We start from the raw sequence: 17180 nt of genomic DNA on the forward strand, positions 1-17180 counted from the left end.
TCCCCTGGAGACTCCAGAAAGAAGGAACATAATTTTAGCCCAGTAAAATTGACTTCAAGCTTCTAACTTCAAGTCTGTAAGAGAACAAACTTGTAGTATTTTTTTTAAACCATTGAATATGTGGTAATTTGCTACAGCAGACAATGAAAACAATACAATCATTAAGATAGTATCTCAACAATCAGAATCCAAGATCTGCAGAATTGCATTTTATACTTGATTTTAAAAACAATGTTTTGTTTTGTTTTATTAAGGCAGTTAAGCAAGAATTTGCACACAAAATTTTAAAAATTTTATTAATTCACTGGAATTGGGTGAAGGTACCTCATTTGCTAGTGCAATCATGACCATACCCACTGTTTCCTGATCTCTGGGTTCCCTTGTTCCTTTGACTCCCCTTGATCCACTTTAACTCTAGGAAAGTAAGGGAAAATACAAGAGCAGACTCCTATCATTGCTAATTGATTTAACCTCTTACTTTCAAAACAAGGTATAAAGTATTATAAAAAATATTTTCTTTTAGTTATTGATACTAAGGGAAAACAAAATATTAAAATCAGCCTTTGGTGAAGATGTAGAAAATTCTTTTACATAAAGCACATTTTGAGATTATTTGACAGAAAAGGCAGAAAATCTGATAACCCCTAACAATTTTTAAATAAAGATTTCTAATTGTTATAAAAGATACAGATGGCTCTCATAAGGTCCACACAAAATAAACTAGTAAATATATTATTTATGGAATTATAAACTGCTTTTACCAAGGTTTATAGCAGAGAACAGATGAGGATAAGATACCGGTATTATTTTAAAAATGAATAATTATCTTACTAATTTTGAATGTTGATGCTATAATTGATCCTAGTTTCTATATCACTTAATTGACACATTGCCTTCATGGATGTAAGTTCGGAATGTCAATTGTACTTATCGTCTGGAAATTAAGGTTACTATGAAAACTTAGTATTATCTTTGCTTAATTACATTAGGTTCCCAGCCGACATATCCTATAAAATATACATCCTCAATTGTTAAAAGTGAGGCTCCTAGATGAATTTTTTAAATCAATAATATAACCCTCCAGTGGATTCATTTGGTAGTTATCTGACTTTATAGTTGAGCCTACACTGACAACGTAGTTTTTCAGAAAGCACTGTGAGCTGCTTGACCACCTCAAATAAACTGCAAACTGTGTTGTACCAATACATGTGTTTTAGTTAACACTGAGCTGCATTCAAGAAATGAAAATCAACTACTTTTACTAAATCATGTGCATAGTATGGAAGAATCACACCCAGAAACTTTTAGCACATCCGAGAAGTATTCAGAAAATAAAGAATATAAAATATAAAATTTAATTGTGCAAATAAAATTATAGGAAGCCTTTAGGTGAAAAGATATAATATAGAGAAGAGGGCAAAGTACACAGGAAACAAACAGTCCTATCACAATAAATCTGACATTAGACAGTAAATGTATTTAAACCATAACACAGGTCTTGTTAATTATGTCATCATGGATTTTTAATGTTATTCTGATATTAAAAAGTGTTCACTCATTAAGAATTCAACTGAGAAACTGTTTTAGAATGCAAATTTGACCTCGAGTCAGAGAAAAGACACTGTAAACACAAAAGAACTATGATATTAATGAGAATATGAATTATTAACTATCTTCCTAGATATGATAGGAGAAAAAGTTGATTCTATGGTCAAAATAATTTTATGGAAAGAAAATTTTAACTTTTAGATTTATATTGGATAATTCAAACAAAAAGGGGAGCCTAACTTCCTTATTATACAGAACTATAAATTTTCTATTCCCCTCTTCTTAGAACATTTACATTATATATAAATCAATGGATTGCCAGGGTTATTAATTTTTTTCAATACCATTGAGGCGCATACATGTTTATTTTTTAATTCTGTAAACAGTACTAAGGGAAAACAGTAACTGTTTCATTTAGGTCTTACCTAGTATAATGAGACAACTTCATACGCAATGAGTATGAAGGAGATATCAATATGCAGACAAAAACAAGACTATATATTGACGTTTCCTTTGCATTTGTTTGTTGTTGTAACAATCAATTCCAAACACAGTACAGGGAAGATGGAATGAGTAAGAAAAAAAAATTTATTTCTCCTTTAACACCAAGCCATATTATTCAAAATGTTTCAAAATACTTAACGAGATTGCCAATCCCAGCCACTGCAACAGAAATCCACTGAGACACTCCTTAGTAAGAACAGCTACATTGCTATATATAATTTATTAATTTAGTAGTTTAGTCTCTCAATACTTAGCGAGTTCATGTAAAAATTAATGTTCCCATTGGTTTATAGTGACATTAATATAAATGCATAATTTTAAAGTCAACATTCTTTTCACTAGGACCATACAACTTCTTAAAAGATATTTGCAGGTTGGGGCAAAGTAATGACTGGCTGCTAGGATAGAAATGTTCCAAAATCAAATATACTGGCAGGCTTGGAAAGGCATAAGTATATATATACATTCTCGGTATGTTACTATTTCCCACATTTTTACTGTACATACTCATCTCATAATTTGGTATAAAACATTTGCTCAATTTGAAAAAACAAAGTAAGATGAATACATTTTCATCTTCCTCTCAAAACAATCATTTTAACTGAAAGAGAAGTTCTTTATGTTTAACTCTGTTTAAGAGAGGGATATATATACGTTCTTTACTACATGTACAATTTTTTTTACCCAATCTTAGTGCTTCATTACAACCAGGTTAGCAATAATAGCTCCAGTGCTTTTTTAAAAATTGCATTCAGTAAATAAGTCTATAAATTCTGCGGTTGAATCCTTTTTAAGACACTGAATTATAACAAGTCCAAAAAACGTATGACCATTCATAAACTCTTGGAACCTGTAAATTATTGCAAAAAATCTCACATTGCATATAATTCAAAAATAAACATTGTGGGGAGGGTTCGTAAAATAAATACTACAATAATTTTCAACTCTATTTAAATGCTGTCTTGATAGTTAGATGAAAAGATTAATATTACTAAGAGAGAGTCAAACTATTTTAAAGACTGTTTTCCAAGTAGTTAGAACAATTCTGCAAAACAAATATAAGCAAGAGCCTATGCCAATACATTTTCCTGTAGTGTAATATAATTGCTAATGAGGTATAATCTGTAAGCAATTAATACAATATAAATAGGTATAAGCCACCACTAAATCACAGTCTGGTGAAAAGCTCCTCAGCTAATGTAGTTTAGGGCAGGAGTTAAGGGAAATGAGGAAAGGGGAAGGATAGGCCAGGTTTCCAGTGGGAACATCATTTATGTATTTTATCATTATCGCCATCTTGTATGTAACAGTCCACTGTTGCAGAAATGGAAATCCTTTCCATGTATGTGGGTCTAGAATATACTTTATGCAGCATTAAGATATTTAAGTATTACTAATGCTTCATTTGATTTACATTTGGATATACACATAATCACATATGTATATCAAAAACTATAAATAGAATTTTAAAACACTTATCTCATTTTTGAAAAGTTAAGAGTTAAGATTAAACTATGTACTATAGAATTTTCTAGAATATCTAAACTCAGGGGTAAAACCAAACATTACTATTTTCTTTAGTAAATGGCTTGTATGAAACCTCAAGCTCACTCATCTTTTTATAAATGGGTTTATTTGATGAGGATTGTGAACCAATGATTGTTTAGCAGCAACTTTACCAAACTGTAAATTCTTTTATTAACAGGCATAATAAACAGACAATACTAATCTTATTTAAAAACCATGAGTGCCACACTGGTGAATATACAGCTCATGAATAACTTAACAAGTATTTCCCATTTTAAAAGGCAACACTCAGCATACAAAAACCTACCTATACTAAATAAACAAAGAGGCTATAATATGGATACATGATTGATGTGTCTAAAATGATATATATACAGTACATAATTAATGTTAATTATGTGATCAGTACATTTTTCTATATGATTCCCTTCATGCTTCGCTTTCACCAGAAACTGAATTCTGAACTTCCTCTTCTAAAATTGGTACAATCAGGTTATCCTTGGACATCAAATTATATTTCATCACAAATTTAGTAAACCGATGACACAAAAATGTTTCATTCTGTAGAGAGGAAGAAAAAAATGTTATTTTAAGTTACTATCCCAAACCAAAATAACTAGACACAATATCAACATGTATTATTGTCGTTCTGGTAAGAATGCGTAAGTATAATTAGTAAAGTACTTACTTCATATTCATCAAATATCTGCCGGTGATGAAAATAAGCATGTGAAAATATTCTGTAAATTCTACGGCATACTGATCCTAGTTTTGCTACAGAGGATTCCTTTATGCTAACCCTAAAAACAGAAAAGAAATCACAGATTCGTAGAGCTGGACAGATCTTAAGAATCATATATTCCAATCTTCTCAATTTACAAGTGTGGCAGCTGACATGTAGGTAAAACAAGTGACCAATCCAAGGTCAAAGTGCTAGTAAGTGACAAAAGCAGGATTAAAATCCCTGTTCTTCACTCCTGGACCAGTGCTCTTTCTATGCAACCACAGTGCCTAAGAAATTCAGTATTATAGTTTTGAAACGTTGTTAAAGTTTAATGAAATTAAATTAAAAAAAAAAAGTTTACTAAAACATATGTTTATAACATTAATACTTTGTTTACCAGACATGATTAAAACTACTGAAATACGGTTTATTCTATAGAATTCAATTTTTTTTTTTTAGAAAAAAAATTGTCTGAATATTTCTGATCTTTTATAAAAAAATGTATATAGGATACTGAGGCAAAAACCAGTATTTTTTACATATTTTATATGAGCTCTTTGGAGTTAATGATATTTCAGGGGAAAGGGAATTCCAAATCTATTCACCTGGTAACAATATCTTAATATAATAAAAGGCAAGTCACAAACTTTGACAATAATATATTACAGTATGTACAGACTTCTTTCCAGGTCTTAAAAATTGGAAGGCAAGAATAAGAATCCTTCAGAAATAAGCAGTCCGACAAAGGAGACTGCTCTTTAGGCATGTCGTCAAAGAAGAGGCTGACTCCATCACAAAAATTTAATAAGCAAGTGTTTAAATATCCCAACTCTAAAGAATCTGAGAGAGAACTCTGGAGAATGATGCACAGCAGTAGACACTACCCTTGATTGAACTGGCCTGTGAGCTTTGGAAGCCAAGTCTTGCTGCCTTCAGTTTAACCAAAACCCTAATTTCCAAACTTTAATAATAATTTTGCACAAGTGAAATATACGACAGCTTTAAAAAAAAAAAAAAAAGGTATAAAGAATACAATGCCTCAACCAGCAAAACCTAGTTTTAGCTTTAAAAACATCAATCTTTTAAATCAAATCCAAAAAGTTTAAGACCATGTTTAAAAGTTTTGTTTACCTGCTGGGAAAATATTTATTGCTATTCAGAAGACATGCAGCACCATCAAGTGTGTGTCTAGTATAGTCTATAGCAGGACACTATAAAAGAAAGGATATAAAAACGCATCAACAAAGAACTCTACCTCTTAGATTAGGTATATTAATTATGTATGTGTCATTCCAAAAACCTGAGTGAGTATAGTCTAAGTAAAAAAGTGCTTCACAATATCAGAATGACTGTAAAATTCAATGTTACGTTAATAAGGCTTTATTATCCCCATGAACTATAATATCAGGCCTCTGGAAGATACATGAATCAGTCTCCTAATTTCTCACTCCCAACTCTGTACCTAGAGGAAAACATTTAGAGCTAGGAAGAACATCTGATTATCTAATCTAACCCTCTGATTTTACAAAGAGGCTGATCAGTGTGCATGCACAGACTTCTTCCCAGATCTTAAAAATCTGTAGGCAAGAATAAAGAATCTTTCAAAACAAGCACTCCAGCTGAGAAAAGATCAGAGATTCAAGCAAGTTAGCACATAAATATCCCAACTCTAAAGCATGAGATGGAGAGCCCTGGCCCTGGAGAATAACACACAGCAGGAGGGATTATCATTGACTGACAGTCAATCATTTACACAAGATCCTTTAATTAGAAAGGAGGACTTAACAAGATGTTTATACTAGAATATACTGACTCCTGGTCAACTGATTTATACCTTATAAAAAGGCTCAGAAGCTTCCTTCTCTTCACAAATTCGAACAGGGATCACTGCCTTCTAACATCCTAGAAAATATCCCTTATTACGTACCTGGCACCCTATTACTATTCCAGCAGCTTTCTAAAAAATTTTCTCTTTGACCTCCTGTGAAATTCATCTTTATAATTTAATAAACCTGTCTTATCCTATACCATCTATCAGAAACAATGAAACCTATTGTCTCACGGCAAATCAGTAAACCTATTAAAGGAAAAATAAAACTGCAAAGTAATTCTCCTCACTCAGTTCTTCTGAGGGCAGACAGGAAAAAGCATCTGTCTGCCCTCAAAAGAACTGAGTGAGGAGAATGAACCAGGGAGTCTACTAAAGGAAACAATGAACTAGAGAAAATAACAATGATTCTAACTCTACGCAGTAATTAGAATATTATTCAAGTGTTGAGACTAAAACTGGAATGTAATGTAATTTAGAAATGTAAATTAATAACTGCTAAATATGGCTTAGCATAATGCCATGGCAAATATAGATTATCTAAACAACAAAAAAGGTATTTTTCTAACTATACATCACAGGAATGTATGGTTAGTAGACTCACTACCTATATTTACTAAACAAATTATATTTCTCCATATATATGATTATAGGTGATTTGGTCAAAAATAAATATTCAAAGTCATATACTGGTCATTTGGGTGTACCATGGACGGTTTTACAAGGGAAATATAATGCCAGCCATACATTTAATTTAAAATTTTCTAGTAGCCACATTAAAAAAGTAAAAATGAGTGAAATTAATTTTAATAATGTATTTTATTTAACTCTGTATAGCCAAAATTATCATTTCAACATATAATTGAAATAAAAATTATTTGAGCTTGGGGGGGGGTATTTTAAAATTAAGATACAATTCACATACCATAAAATTTGTTTTAAAGTACACAATTCAATAGTTTTAGCATATTTGCAAAATTGTGCAACCACCATCAACTATATTCCAGAACATTTTCATTACCTCAAAAAGAAACCCCAGTACTCATTAGCAGTCACTTCTCATCCTCTCCTCTTTCTAATCCTATGCAACAACTAATCTACTTTCTGTCTTCTATTCATTTGCCTAATCTGGATATTTCCTAAAATTGTGTGGTATCAGTAGTTTTCAAGGCTCATCTACAGTGCAGCATAAATCATCACTTTATTACTTTTAATTCAAAATCTTTTTAGACTTTAATGTTTTTAATATACAAAAATGCTGTAAAATGTATTTCTCCCTCTACAGAGTTCATTTATTTTAATGGCTGAATAATATTCCATTGTATATATATACCATATTTTGTTGCTTTACTACTCTTCAGTTGATGGAAACTGGCTGTATCCATTTTGGGCTGTGATGAATAATGTAACTGTGAGCATTAATGTAAAAGTTTTATGTGGATACTTGTGTTCATTTCTTATGGGTATATACAGTAGAATTACTAAGTTATATGGTAACTCTATGCTTATCATTTTGAGGAACTTCCAATCTGTTTTCCAAAGTGGCTACAGTATTTTAGGATCCCATTAACAATGTATGAGGGGTTCCATTTTCTCTGCATCCTGGCCGATATTTGTCATTATCTGTCTTTCATATTTTAGTCATGCTAGTGGGTGAAGTGTACGCTATTGTGGATGTTTTTTTCTCCTTAAAAAACATTGTGGTAAAATATATACAACATAAAACTTGCCATTTAAACCATTTTTTAATGTATGATTCAGTAGCATTAATTACATTCACTGCTGTGCAACCAATGCCATCCGTTTCCAACTAGAGATTTTCATCATCCCGAACAGAAACTCTATACTATCAAGCAATAACTTCCCATACCCCTCACCCTCCCAGCCCCTGGCGATCTCTAATCTACTTTCCAGAATTCTATAAATTTGTCCTTTGAAGGTATTGCATAAAAGTAGAATCATATGATTTTGTGTGTGGCTTTTGTGTATGGCTTATTTCACTCAGCATAATGTCCTCAAGGTTCATCATATTATATCAGAACTTCATTCTCTTTTATGGATGAAAATATTTCATTGTATGTATACACCACATTCTGTTTATTCATCCTCATTGTGATTTTGATATGCATTTACTTAAGGACCAATGGTGTTGAGCATCTTTCATGTTCTCATAGGCCATCTGTGTATCTTCTTTAGAGAAAAGTCTATTCAAATCTTTTTCTCATTTTTATATTTGGTTATCTTTTAATCATTGAGATATAATAATTCCTCATGTATTCTGGATACTAGACCCTTACCATAGGTATAGTCTGCAAAAAATATTTTTTTCCCATTCTATGGGTTGTCTTTTTACGTCCCAACACTCCTTTGAAACATAAAAATTTTTAATTTTGATGAAATATGAATTATCTATATTTTCTTCCACTGTGCTTTTACTGTCATATCTAAGAAATTACTACCTAAAGACATGAAGATTTATACTTATGATTTTCCCCCCAGTTTTATAATTTCAGCTGTTACATTTAGGTCTTTGATCTATTTTTAGCCAATTTTTGTATATGGTGTGAGGTAGGGGTGTAACTTCAGCCTTTTGTAAGTAAATATCCAGTTATCTCTTAATGAGACATCTTACATTGCCTTTTTGTACTAAGTATTTGAAATTGGCATCTATTTTTACACTTAGAACACATCTCATTTTGCGTACTCACATTAAGTGCTCCATAGCCGCATGCTGTTCATGACTACTAAATCAGACAGCATAACTTTAAAATTCTAAATGATTTCTGAAAAAAATATTTGGAGTTGCCTTGTTTTAGCTGCCTCCCTCCACCATTCCCCAATTCTAGGTTAACTGATCTACTCTGCATCATTTGTAACAGAAAAAAGTTGACAAAATAAGTCACAAAATTGTAAATAATGTGCTCACAAACTTTTATATTTTTTAAAATATACACTCATAATGCTACTGCAAGTGATCACAATCTACATGTGACTGAAAGAGCTTGCAGTGATTGTAACTATTGTTACAATCACTATTTGTGCAATTAACTAACTGCTGCAATGCCTTAAATTTTCAAGGATATTGAGTAAAGCAGGGGTCTCCAACCCCAGGGGCCCTTGGTCCAGTACCAGTCCATGTCCTGTTAGGAACTGTGCTGGACTGCAGGAGGTGAGCAGCCGGCCAGAGAGGAGAGCTTCATCTGTACTTGCAGCTGTTCCCCAGCGCCAGTATCACCACCTCGGCTCCACCTCAGATCATTAGGCATTAGATTTTCATAGGAGCACTGGTCCCTGGTGCTGAAAAGGTTGGGGACTGCTGGAGTAAAGGATCACTGGTGCTGAGTACCTTGGTTCCACTTCAGAATCTGCCCAATGCTTTAATTTATAAGAGCAGCTTTTTAAGCTACCAATCTGTCTGTTTCTATTATTTCCTGAATATGCGCCCTTATTCCAAAGAGTTCAAAAAGTGCCCTTTTAATAGTTTCTTTAGTTTATATTTTTATAGAAATCCATTCCACATAACTACCACTGGGAAATTCTACTATTATCCTTCCTTGACACATGGACAATTCAAAGAGGCTGGTCTTCAGCAAGAATGTTGCAATTTTAAGAGTTACTCATAGGATGTAATGCTGATGATTATCATTTTTTATACTTAATATTAATCAAGAAAAAAGTAAACATGGCAATGAAAAGTACATATAAATCTCATAATACATCAAAAACTGCATAGTGTATCTTTTCTACTTGCTAAAATGAAACTAGCCTTCTTGATTTAGTTTCTTAATTACAATTATCACACCATTCACTACACTTTGTAGCCAAATTCAGTGACTTATCAATGAAACTCCTATGTGGATCTCCCCAGCTAAAGAGTCATATATAGCTGTAATACTGTTTCAATTTATTAACACAAAAAAAGTAACACCCCAAATGAAAAAGATCTTCCAAATAAGTACCAATTGCTTAGACAGGTACCAAATACTCCCTATTTTGGAGAATTTACCTTTTTCAAACAAAAGAACACCAGATATTGATTTTGCAACTAGGGAACCACTTGTCTTCAAGCCTTAGAGGTCTGTCAATATAATGATCATGTGAATGTCTATAATTTCACAAAACTGGACTCACTTATTTTCAATCAGATCAGTGTTAAGTAAAAAGTATTTAGTCATTATTTACAGATTAAAAAGAAATGCAGATCAAAGGAAAAGCAACACATACTTTAAACCAGTTGTAAAGAACATTACTGAGATAACTAAGGAAAATTGAGTGTATATTAAGACATCATATGAAGAAAGAATTTAAAATTTAAAAAATGTTCTGTAAGTAATTTCTACTTCCTATATTCTCTCCTTGACAATAACTGAGAAAACAAACATGAATAAAGTAGGACCAAATTATGAAGAAGAAAATCATAATGGTGGGTTTTAAATTAATAGTAAAAATATTAATGAAATGTAAAGAAAAAATATTGGCCTATAAAGTTAAAAGGTTCAAAAGTAACATTTCTAGTCAATAGACTAAGCATCAGCTAGTAATCATCAACAGTTGTTCCTATCAAAAGAAACTGTGACTGAACAAAAAATCTAAACTGGTGTATCTCACCCATTACACATTAGATTATCAGCACAATGTGACAGATCTTATTCTGTGATAGCCAATGAATCATAAAGTGAGTTCTAGCCCATATTATTACCCAATTATGAAAAATGATACTAATCATAAGAAATCCTAAACAGCATTTTGGTAATAACTTTTCCAAAAAAGAACTCTAAACCAAAAGGCAAACTAAAAACTCTAAAAATCAGTCTACTATCACTGTCCTGGAAAGATTTAGGTTATGACATTTTATTAGTCATTCTATTTTATAAATTCTCACCTCTTTCGGAGTTTTATGAGCTGCACAAAGAAAAATCCATTGTTCAGTTGCTGTCATCTGAGTACATGTCTCTGGATGGCATTCACTCTGTTAAAAATAGTTACATTCCTTAATATGTAAAATAATAACTGAAAAGTTTATCAACTGGGTTACATTTCCATGTAAAATTCTAGAATATTTAGAAATTTTAGATAAGTCTTTGTAAGCACATTAAGTTACAAAAAAATAGGTAAACCATCAGAACTTTCAATTATAGCTTTAACTTAAAGAAAATATTACCTGAAGTTTAACAGCAAGTCCATTTAGCTCAAGACAGAATTGCCTAAAAATGCAAATATATAAATGAAAAATCTTATTTATTCTCCACATTATTTTTAGCATACTGTCAAAACAGAATCCCATCAGTACCATCCTTCCTCCCACATCACCATCATTACCACCACCCAGATTTACATGGCACATTTCCTACAAAGACATACAGATTAATAAACAAAACTCAAAACTACTGACAATGTTCAATATCAGAGTTCAGTGAGCTGATCACTCTGAACACTAAAAATTGGTAGTTTTTCTGGGAAGTAATTTAGAAATATTTACCATGAAACTTAGGAAATAGATACTTTTTGACCAAGTCATTCTCCTAAGAATCCATTCTAATGAAGTAATCAGAACTGCAGGCAGATATATGTAAAGATGTTCACAGAAACTATACAAAAAAAGTTTTTAAAACATTCTAAAAGACAGTAGTAAAATATTGGTATATATATAAACATACAAAGGATGTGTTTATATTTGCAGTAAGATTCCAATTATGTGAAAAAGTATACATACATCTTTATACAAACAGATACACAGAAAAAAGACTAGATATTTTATACTCTCATGTATTTTACAAGTTTTGTTTTGATTAAAAATGACATGTTCTTTATAAAAACTTCAAACAAAACATAGAAGAAAGTCCTCCAAAATTCCACTACCTCTTTCCAAAAGGTAATTATTGTTTACATGCAAATTTGAGTTTCTATGTGCAGATTAAAATATACCGGGATCATATTATACACAATTTTGTAATTCGCTTTGTCACCTAATAGATTGTGGGCATTTTGTCATAATATACTTTCCTTCTAAAACTGTCAAGAATTATAAAGCTTGGAACACGGTAAGTGCTAAAAAAATATTTTTGAATAAATGAATAATGGAAGAAATTATATGACATTGAGAGCATCATTTTTAGACAGATGTTATTTGATATGAAAAGGCTATTAATCTTCTATTTCACAAAGATAACTTACTTTATAGCTGTCAAAATAGTAAATGTGTATCCCTTAAAAATTCTATCTAATTAATCACTACTGTGTTTCCCCACCAAAAAATAAGAACACTTTAGTTCCCTAAAAATGTAAAGCTAAAACCTACCTAATTGGTAGATAAGAATCCCACATGAAAACAAAAACAAAAAAACTGCATATATATATATATATATAAAAACTTTACAATAGCAGAAAACAAATACAAAGTCAAATTTTCAGTTGTCTATATATGTATTTCCTTTCCAATGCCCAATTATAATGCTGTCCTTAGATTACAAAAGTAACACTATTTCTGAAAATCCGCATCACCCTCTACTGGTCCATATCTGTAGACTGCATGTTATGTGTTTTTGAGCTGTTTTCCACTAAGTGGTAATAAAGATGGATGATGATAAACAAGTTCCTCATCTAGTCCAATGCACTTATAGCCTATAGCGAAATTAAGCTAACTGATCTGGCACTGTTTAGGGTCACCAGTTGTGGTCAATAATGCAAACCTAACAGCTTCTAGTTAATCCAGTACAAAGCTAACACATACAGCTGTGTAGCTGAAGAAGAGACAAGCCAGAGCTAAAATCCAGCCTACATTCTAGTCACTAGGCCATGCATCCTGGCATGGGATCGCATCTAATCAGAAGAAGGGGCACCTTTTCCTAATTACAAATATTCAGTATGGGCTGGTAGGAGATTTGACTGAATATCCCATGACTCAATTCCCGTTAACATCATAACATAATCAAATGCTTTAACAGCAAGTAATAGGCCTCAAATCAATATCAACTATGTCAAAAATTAAAAGGCTGCTTTTAAAACTCTTCTTAGTCAACTATAAAGATGTATACACTATGACAGAGAAAAAATTTACATGTGATGTATAATGCATAAATACAAAACCAAAAAAATGGCCTAATATTCAGAAAAAAGTAACGAAAGTAAAAACAATAGCCCCAGGTTAAATAAAATACACATGAGAAGAAGTTTGTAAGTTTTATATAATGCATATTTCATAGTCTAAGTTAAACTGGGAGGAAAAGTTTTTCTTAGGTCTGGAACAACCTTGTATACTAAAATCTGCCCTCACTTGTTAGGAATAACGCTTTTTTAAAAAACTCTCGCTTACTTTCAACATTAATCTTACTAGCTAAGTAGTTATTTTCAAAGCTGATTAAAAAAAGGCAAAAGATATATTATAATAAAGTGCTCTGTATCTTGATTTACAATGGGGAAATATCTACATACTCATACTTTCAATTATGCATTGAGATGTATTTCTAAAAAACTAGATCAAGTAGTCAAGTGATTTGTCCAAGAAACTAGCAAGAATATAAAGAAGTCTTAGCATCTTAAAATTGCTGAACTGTTATGACAAGACATTATGTCTTTGCAATATCTAGACAACAAGCCTGCAGCATCAAAAAAAAAGTAACATATCAACAAGTTGTGACACTCATCACAGGAAATGTGGTCTAATTTATTCAGGAAAAGGCATATTTCTACGACACTTATTTAAAAATCAACTCAAAAGTAACAAACCCTGATGAACATATATCTATATGGGATTCTCTATATTTAACCTATCAACTCACCCCAGCTTCCATTTACAATGGAAAGTTTATAACTTCAAAAAACAACCTAATAATTTTGGGATATAGCTGCTTTTAAAGTTAATTCTAGTTAACTAGTCATTCACTAGTCATCAATTTTCTCATTCAAAGGATATTATGAAAAGCTCCAATTACTTCAGGATTATAAATAATCTCTATTTGCCAAAGGGAAAATTAGAAGTTCATAGTAGTTAATAGGTAATTCATCAGATACCAAGCCTATACTAGGACCTTGATATGATCCTCTATAGAGAAACAAAGGTATTCATGAGTGGGTAAATGGAAATAACGCATTTGTGGTTAAGGGTTATGATTAAAGAAACTGTGTAAAAAGAAGTAGAGACCAAATTCATAAATGTAGATAACAATCAGTAAATAACAAAGTTGAAAACTTTATAATATTGAAAATATAAACACTTTAGAATTTTTTTTTTTTGCCTACAGTTACATTATGATTTTGTTTAATTCATAATTATTAAAGTTTTTTTTTTTTTCTTCCATTTAAAAAGGAAACATTTAGTCTATGGCCATGCTACCCTGAACAACTCCAATCCTGTCTGATCTCAGAAGCTAAGCAGGGTCGAGCCTGGTTAGTACTTGAATGGGAGACCACCTAGGAAGACCAGGTGCTGTAGACATAAAAAATAAGGGCTTGTAAGATGACAGGGTCCTTGTAATCTGTGAGGTCAACCAAGGGTTGCCTTGCCATGAATGAATGAATGAATGAATGAATATGGAAACATTTATTTTTCACAGTTCTGGAGACAGAAATGTATAATAAGGTGTCAGCAAATTTGGTTCTGATGAGGGCCCGCATCCTGGTTTATAGATGGTTGTCTTTTCGTATCCTCACATAGCAGGAAGGATTATTTTTACTAACAAAAGTACTATTACTATTTTGATATATCATAAGGACGTACCTTAAATGTTCATACTTCCATACACCTTCATCTTGGCCCTCAGGTGGTTCAAGAATTTTGTCAATATTAGAACAATCTGCTCTTATGTTCTGTTGGATATACTATAAACAAAAAAGTTTTTATAGTTAATTAAAATATTATACTACATAATAGTCTTATGTTAACTATACTTAATTTTTGAATATATAACCACTCTTGTGGTTTAACTTATGGGTTATAAATGAAATAGGAAACCAATTAAAGAATCATAGTCAGTACAGCAGGTCCTCGAATAACATCATTTTGTTACAATGTTGATGAGATGCCATAGGAATTTAACTCTTGTTTATATCAATTAGTCCATGGTAAAACTGGTTTCTTTATACCTTGTTTCACCACAGTTTTAAGAACCTATTGAAGACATTAAATAAGAAGTTACTATAATTCAGAGAGAACCCTTACCTATTCTCCAATTCAACTTCTTTGGGATAGGATTTACTACAAAATGCAGATATGGTTATTTACCAGGGACTAAATAAAACTACAATCCATAATTTTCATATGAACATGAAATTTAAACAGTGTAAATATACTTGTGGTACATATTATATGATTCCATTAATATGAAGTATCTAGATTAGGCGATTCTTTAAGGCAATCTATTTTGCCTATTTTCAGACAATCTTTCTTGAGTAGCACTCTCATGTCAAAAGGTTGCTCAAAAGCTTTTAATGACTTAATTCCTGTTTAAACCACTCTCCCTGATAAAATACTCTGGTATTCCCTGGCATGAACTCAATTCGGGATGAATCCAAAAAATGAGCACTGCTGATGCTGACTGAGAGATACTGGAGAAACTAGTTCTTGCTCAAGGACTGGGAAAAGACGCTCCTAAACTCAAAGAGAGTGGATTTCTTCCCCTCTCCTTTTCCTCCATCCTTTCATAGCCTAGACCTAAGACAATTACAGAGTGATACCAAAAGCAGCTAGAAGAGAAAAATTCAAGAAACAAAATTCTGAGGAAGAACCTTTCCTCTCCTTTTAGTGGTGAGACCAAACCCGGTTTCTTTTTTCTCTCTGCTTTTCCACAACTGCAGCACAATTCTAGTAAGAGATTTCTGGCTGGGGGACCAAAGAGGTGGGCCCTAGGGAACCAGAGAGTATCTAGATAATATTAGAAAGAAGCTCAGAAAAGTAATCCCATAAAGCTCTTCATTAACTCCTGGGCTCAACCCTGATCTGTGCATGAGTGCATATACGGACATGACCCTAATTAGCATATGATAGGCTTTGAGAACTGACCTGATAGATATACACCAAACAGGAAAACCCAAAGAAATCCATGCCTAGACACATAATCAAACTGCCAAAAACTAAAAATAAAGAAACTAGGGAAAAAAAGACACATGACCTATATACAATAAGGATTCAAAAGACTACAGCTTTCTCATCAGAAGACGACAAAATGGCACATTTTCAAGTGCTAAAAGAACTATCAACCAAGAATTCTACATCTAACAACAAAAAACTCTCCAGAAAGAAAAAATAAATTTAAAACATTTTCAGATGAAATAAAACTAAGGAATTCCTAGCCAGTAAACTGCTCAAATTACTAAAGGAAGTTCTTCAGACAGAAGGAAAACATGATACCTACCAGAAGAAAACTTGGAATATCAGAAGCAACAGAAATTATAAATATCTGGGTATAAATGTAATAGACTATTATCCTTGAGTTCTTTATGTTTGGCAGATGAAAGCAAAAAATATATAACACTGATAGAGTTTTGAAAGTATGTAAATGTAATATAGACAAATATAGCAAAAGGGGAGAGGGTAAGAGGATCTATATGATGGTAGTTTCTACATTTCCATCAAAGCAGTAAAATACTGATTCTAAGTGGACTGTGAAAGGTATATATTAAGTAAGCTCTAGTGCAGTCACCAAAATATATATATACACACACACAAAGATATAATAAAACATTCAAATAAATTAAATAGATTACTAAAATGCTCAAACAATCCTTAAAAAGGCAGAAAAGGGAAAACAAAAAACACAAGAAACAGACGAAAAACAAGTAATAAAATGGTATATCTACCCTAAAAATATCAATCAATACCACATTAATATTAAATGGCCTAAATACACCAGTTAAAAGACAAAACTGTCAGGAAGAACAAAGAAATATGACCCAACTATAAACTGTCTACAAGAAACTTACTTTAAATATAATGATATAGGTAGATTAAAGGCAAAAGGATGGAAAAAGACATACCATACAAATATGAATCAAAAGAAAGCTGCAAGAAATCAAGGGTGGTTTGACATTTAAAAAAAAATCAATGTACACCAT

The 17180-nt window shown here is 31.9% G+C and overlaps 1 protein-coding gene and 1 pseudogene across 2 annotated transcripts in view; one reads left to right on the forward strand and one right to left on the reverse strand.

Annotated features, from left to right (window-relative positions):
• Nucleotides 1-1341: 1341 nt before the first annotated feature.
• LOC107503138 (10 kDa heat shock protein, mitochondrial) overlaps nucleotides 1342-17180 on the reverse strand; it is a 34194-nt gene continuing 18355 nt past the window's right edge. For both annotated transcript variants that reach the window (XM_016131038.2, XM_016131036.2), the window contains 6 exons: nucleotides 14848-14948; nucleotides 11293-11335; nucleotides 11014-11100; nucleotides 5435-5514; nucleotides 4268-4379; nucleotides 1342-4140 (listed from right to left, as the gene is read on the reverse strand). In XM_016131038.2, coding sequence (XP_015986524.1) covers nucleotides 4009-4140; nucleotides 4268-4379; nucleotides 5435-5514; nucleotides 11014-11100; nucleotides 11293-11335; nucleotides 14848-14948 — 555 coding nt within the window. In that variant the 3' untranslated portion in view covers nucleotides 1342-4008. The remainder of the gene's footprint in view (nucleotides 4141-4267; nucleotides 4380-5434; nucleotides 5515-11013; nucleotides 11101-11292; nucleotides 11336-14847; nucleotides 14949-17180) is intronic.
• On the forward strand, nucleotides 14447-14565 carry LOC118613960 (annotated as a pseudogene).

The sequence above is a fragment of the Rousettus aegyptiacus genome, unplaced genomic scaffold (assembly GCF_014176215.1).
Source record: "Rousettus aegyptiacus isolate mRouAeg1 unplaced genomic scaffold, mRouAeg1.p scaffold_m13_p_2, whole genome shotgun sequence".
Taxonomy (NCBI): Eukaryota; Metazoa; Chordata; class Mammalia; order Chiroptera; family Pteropodidae; genus Rousettus; species Rousettus aegyptiacus.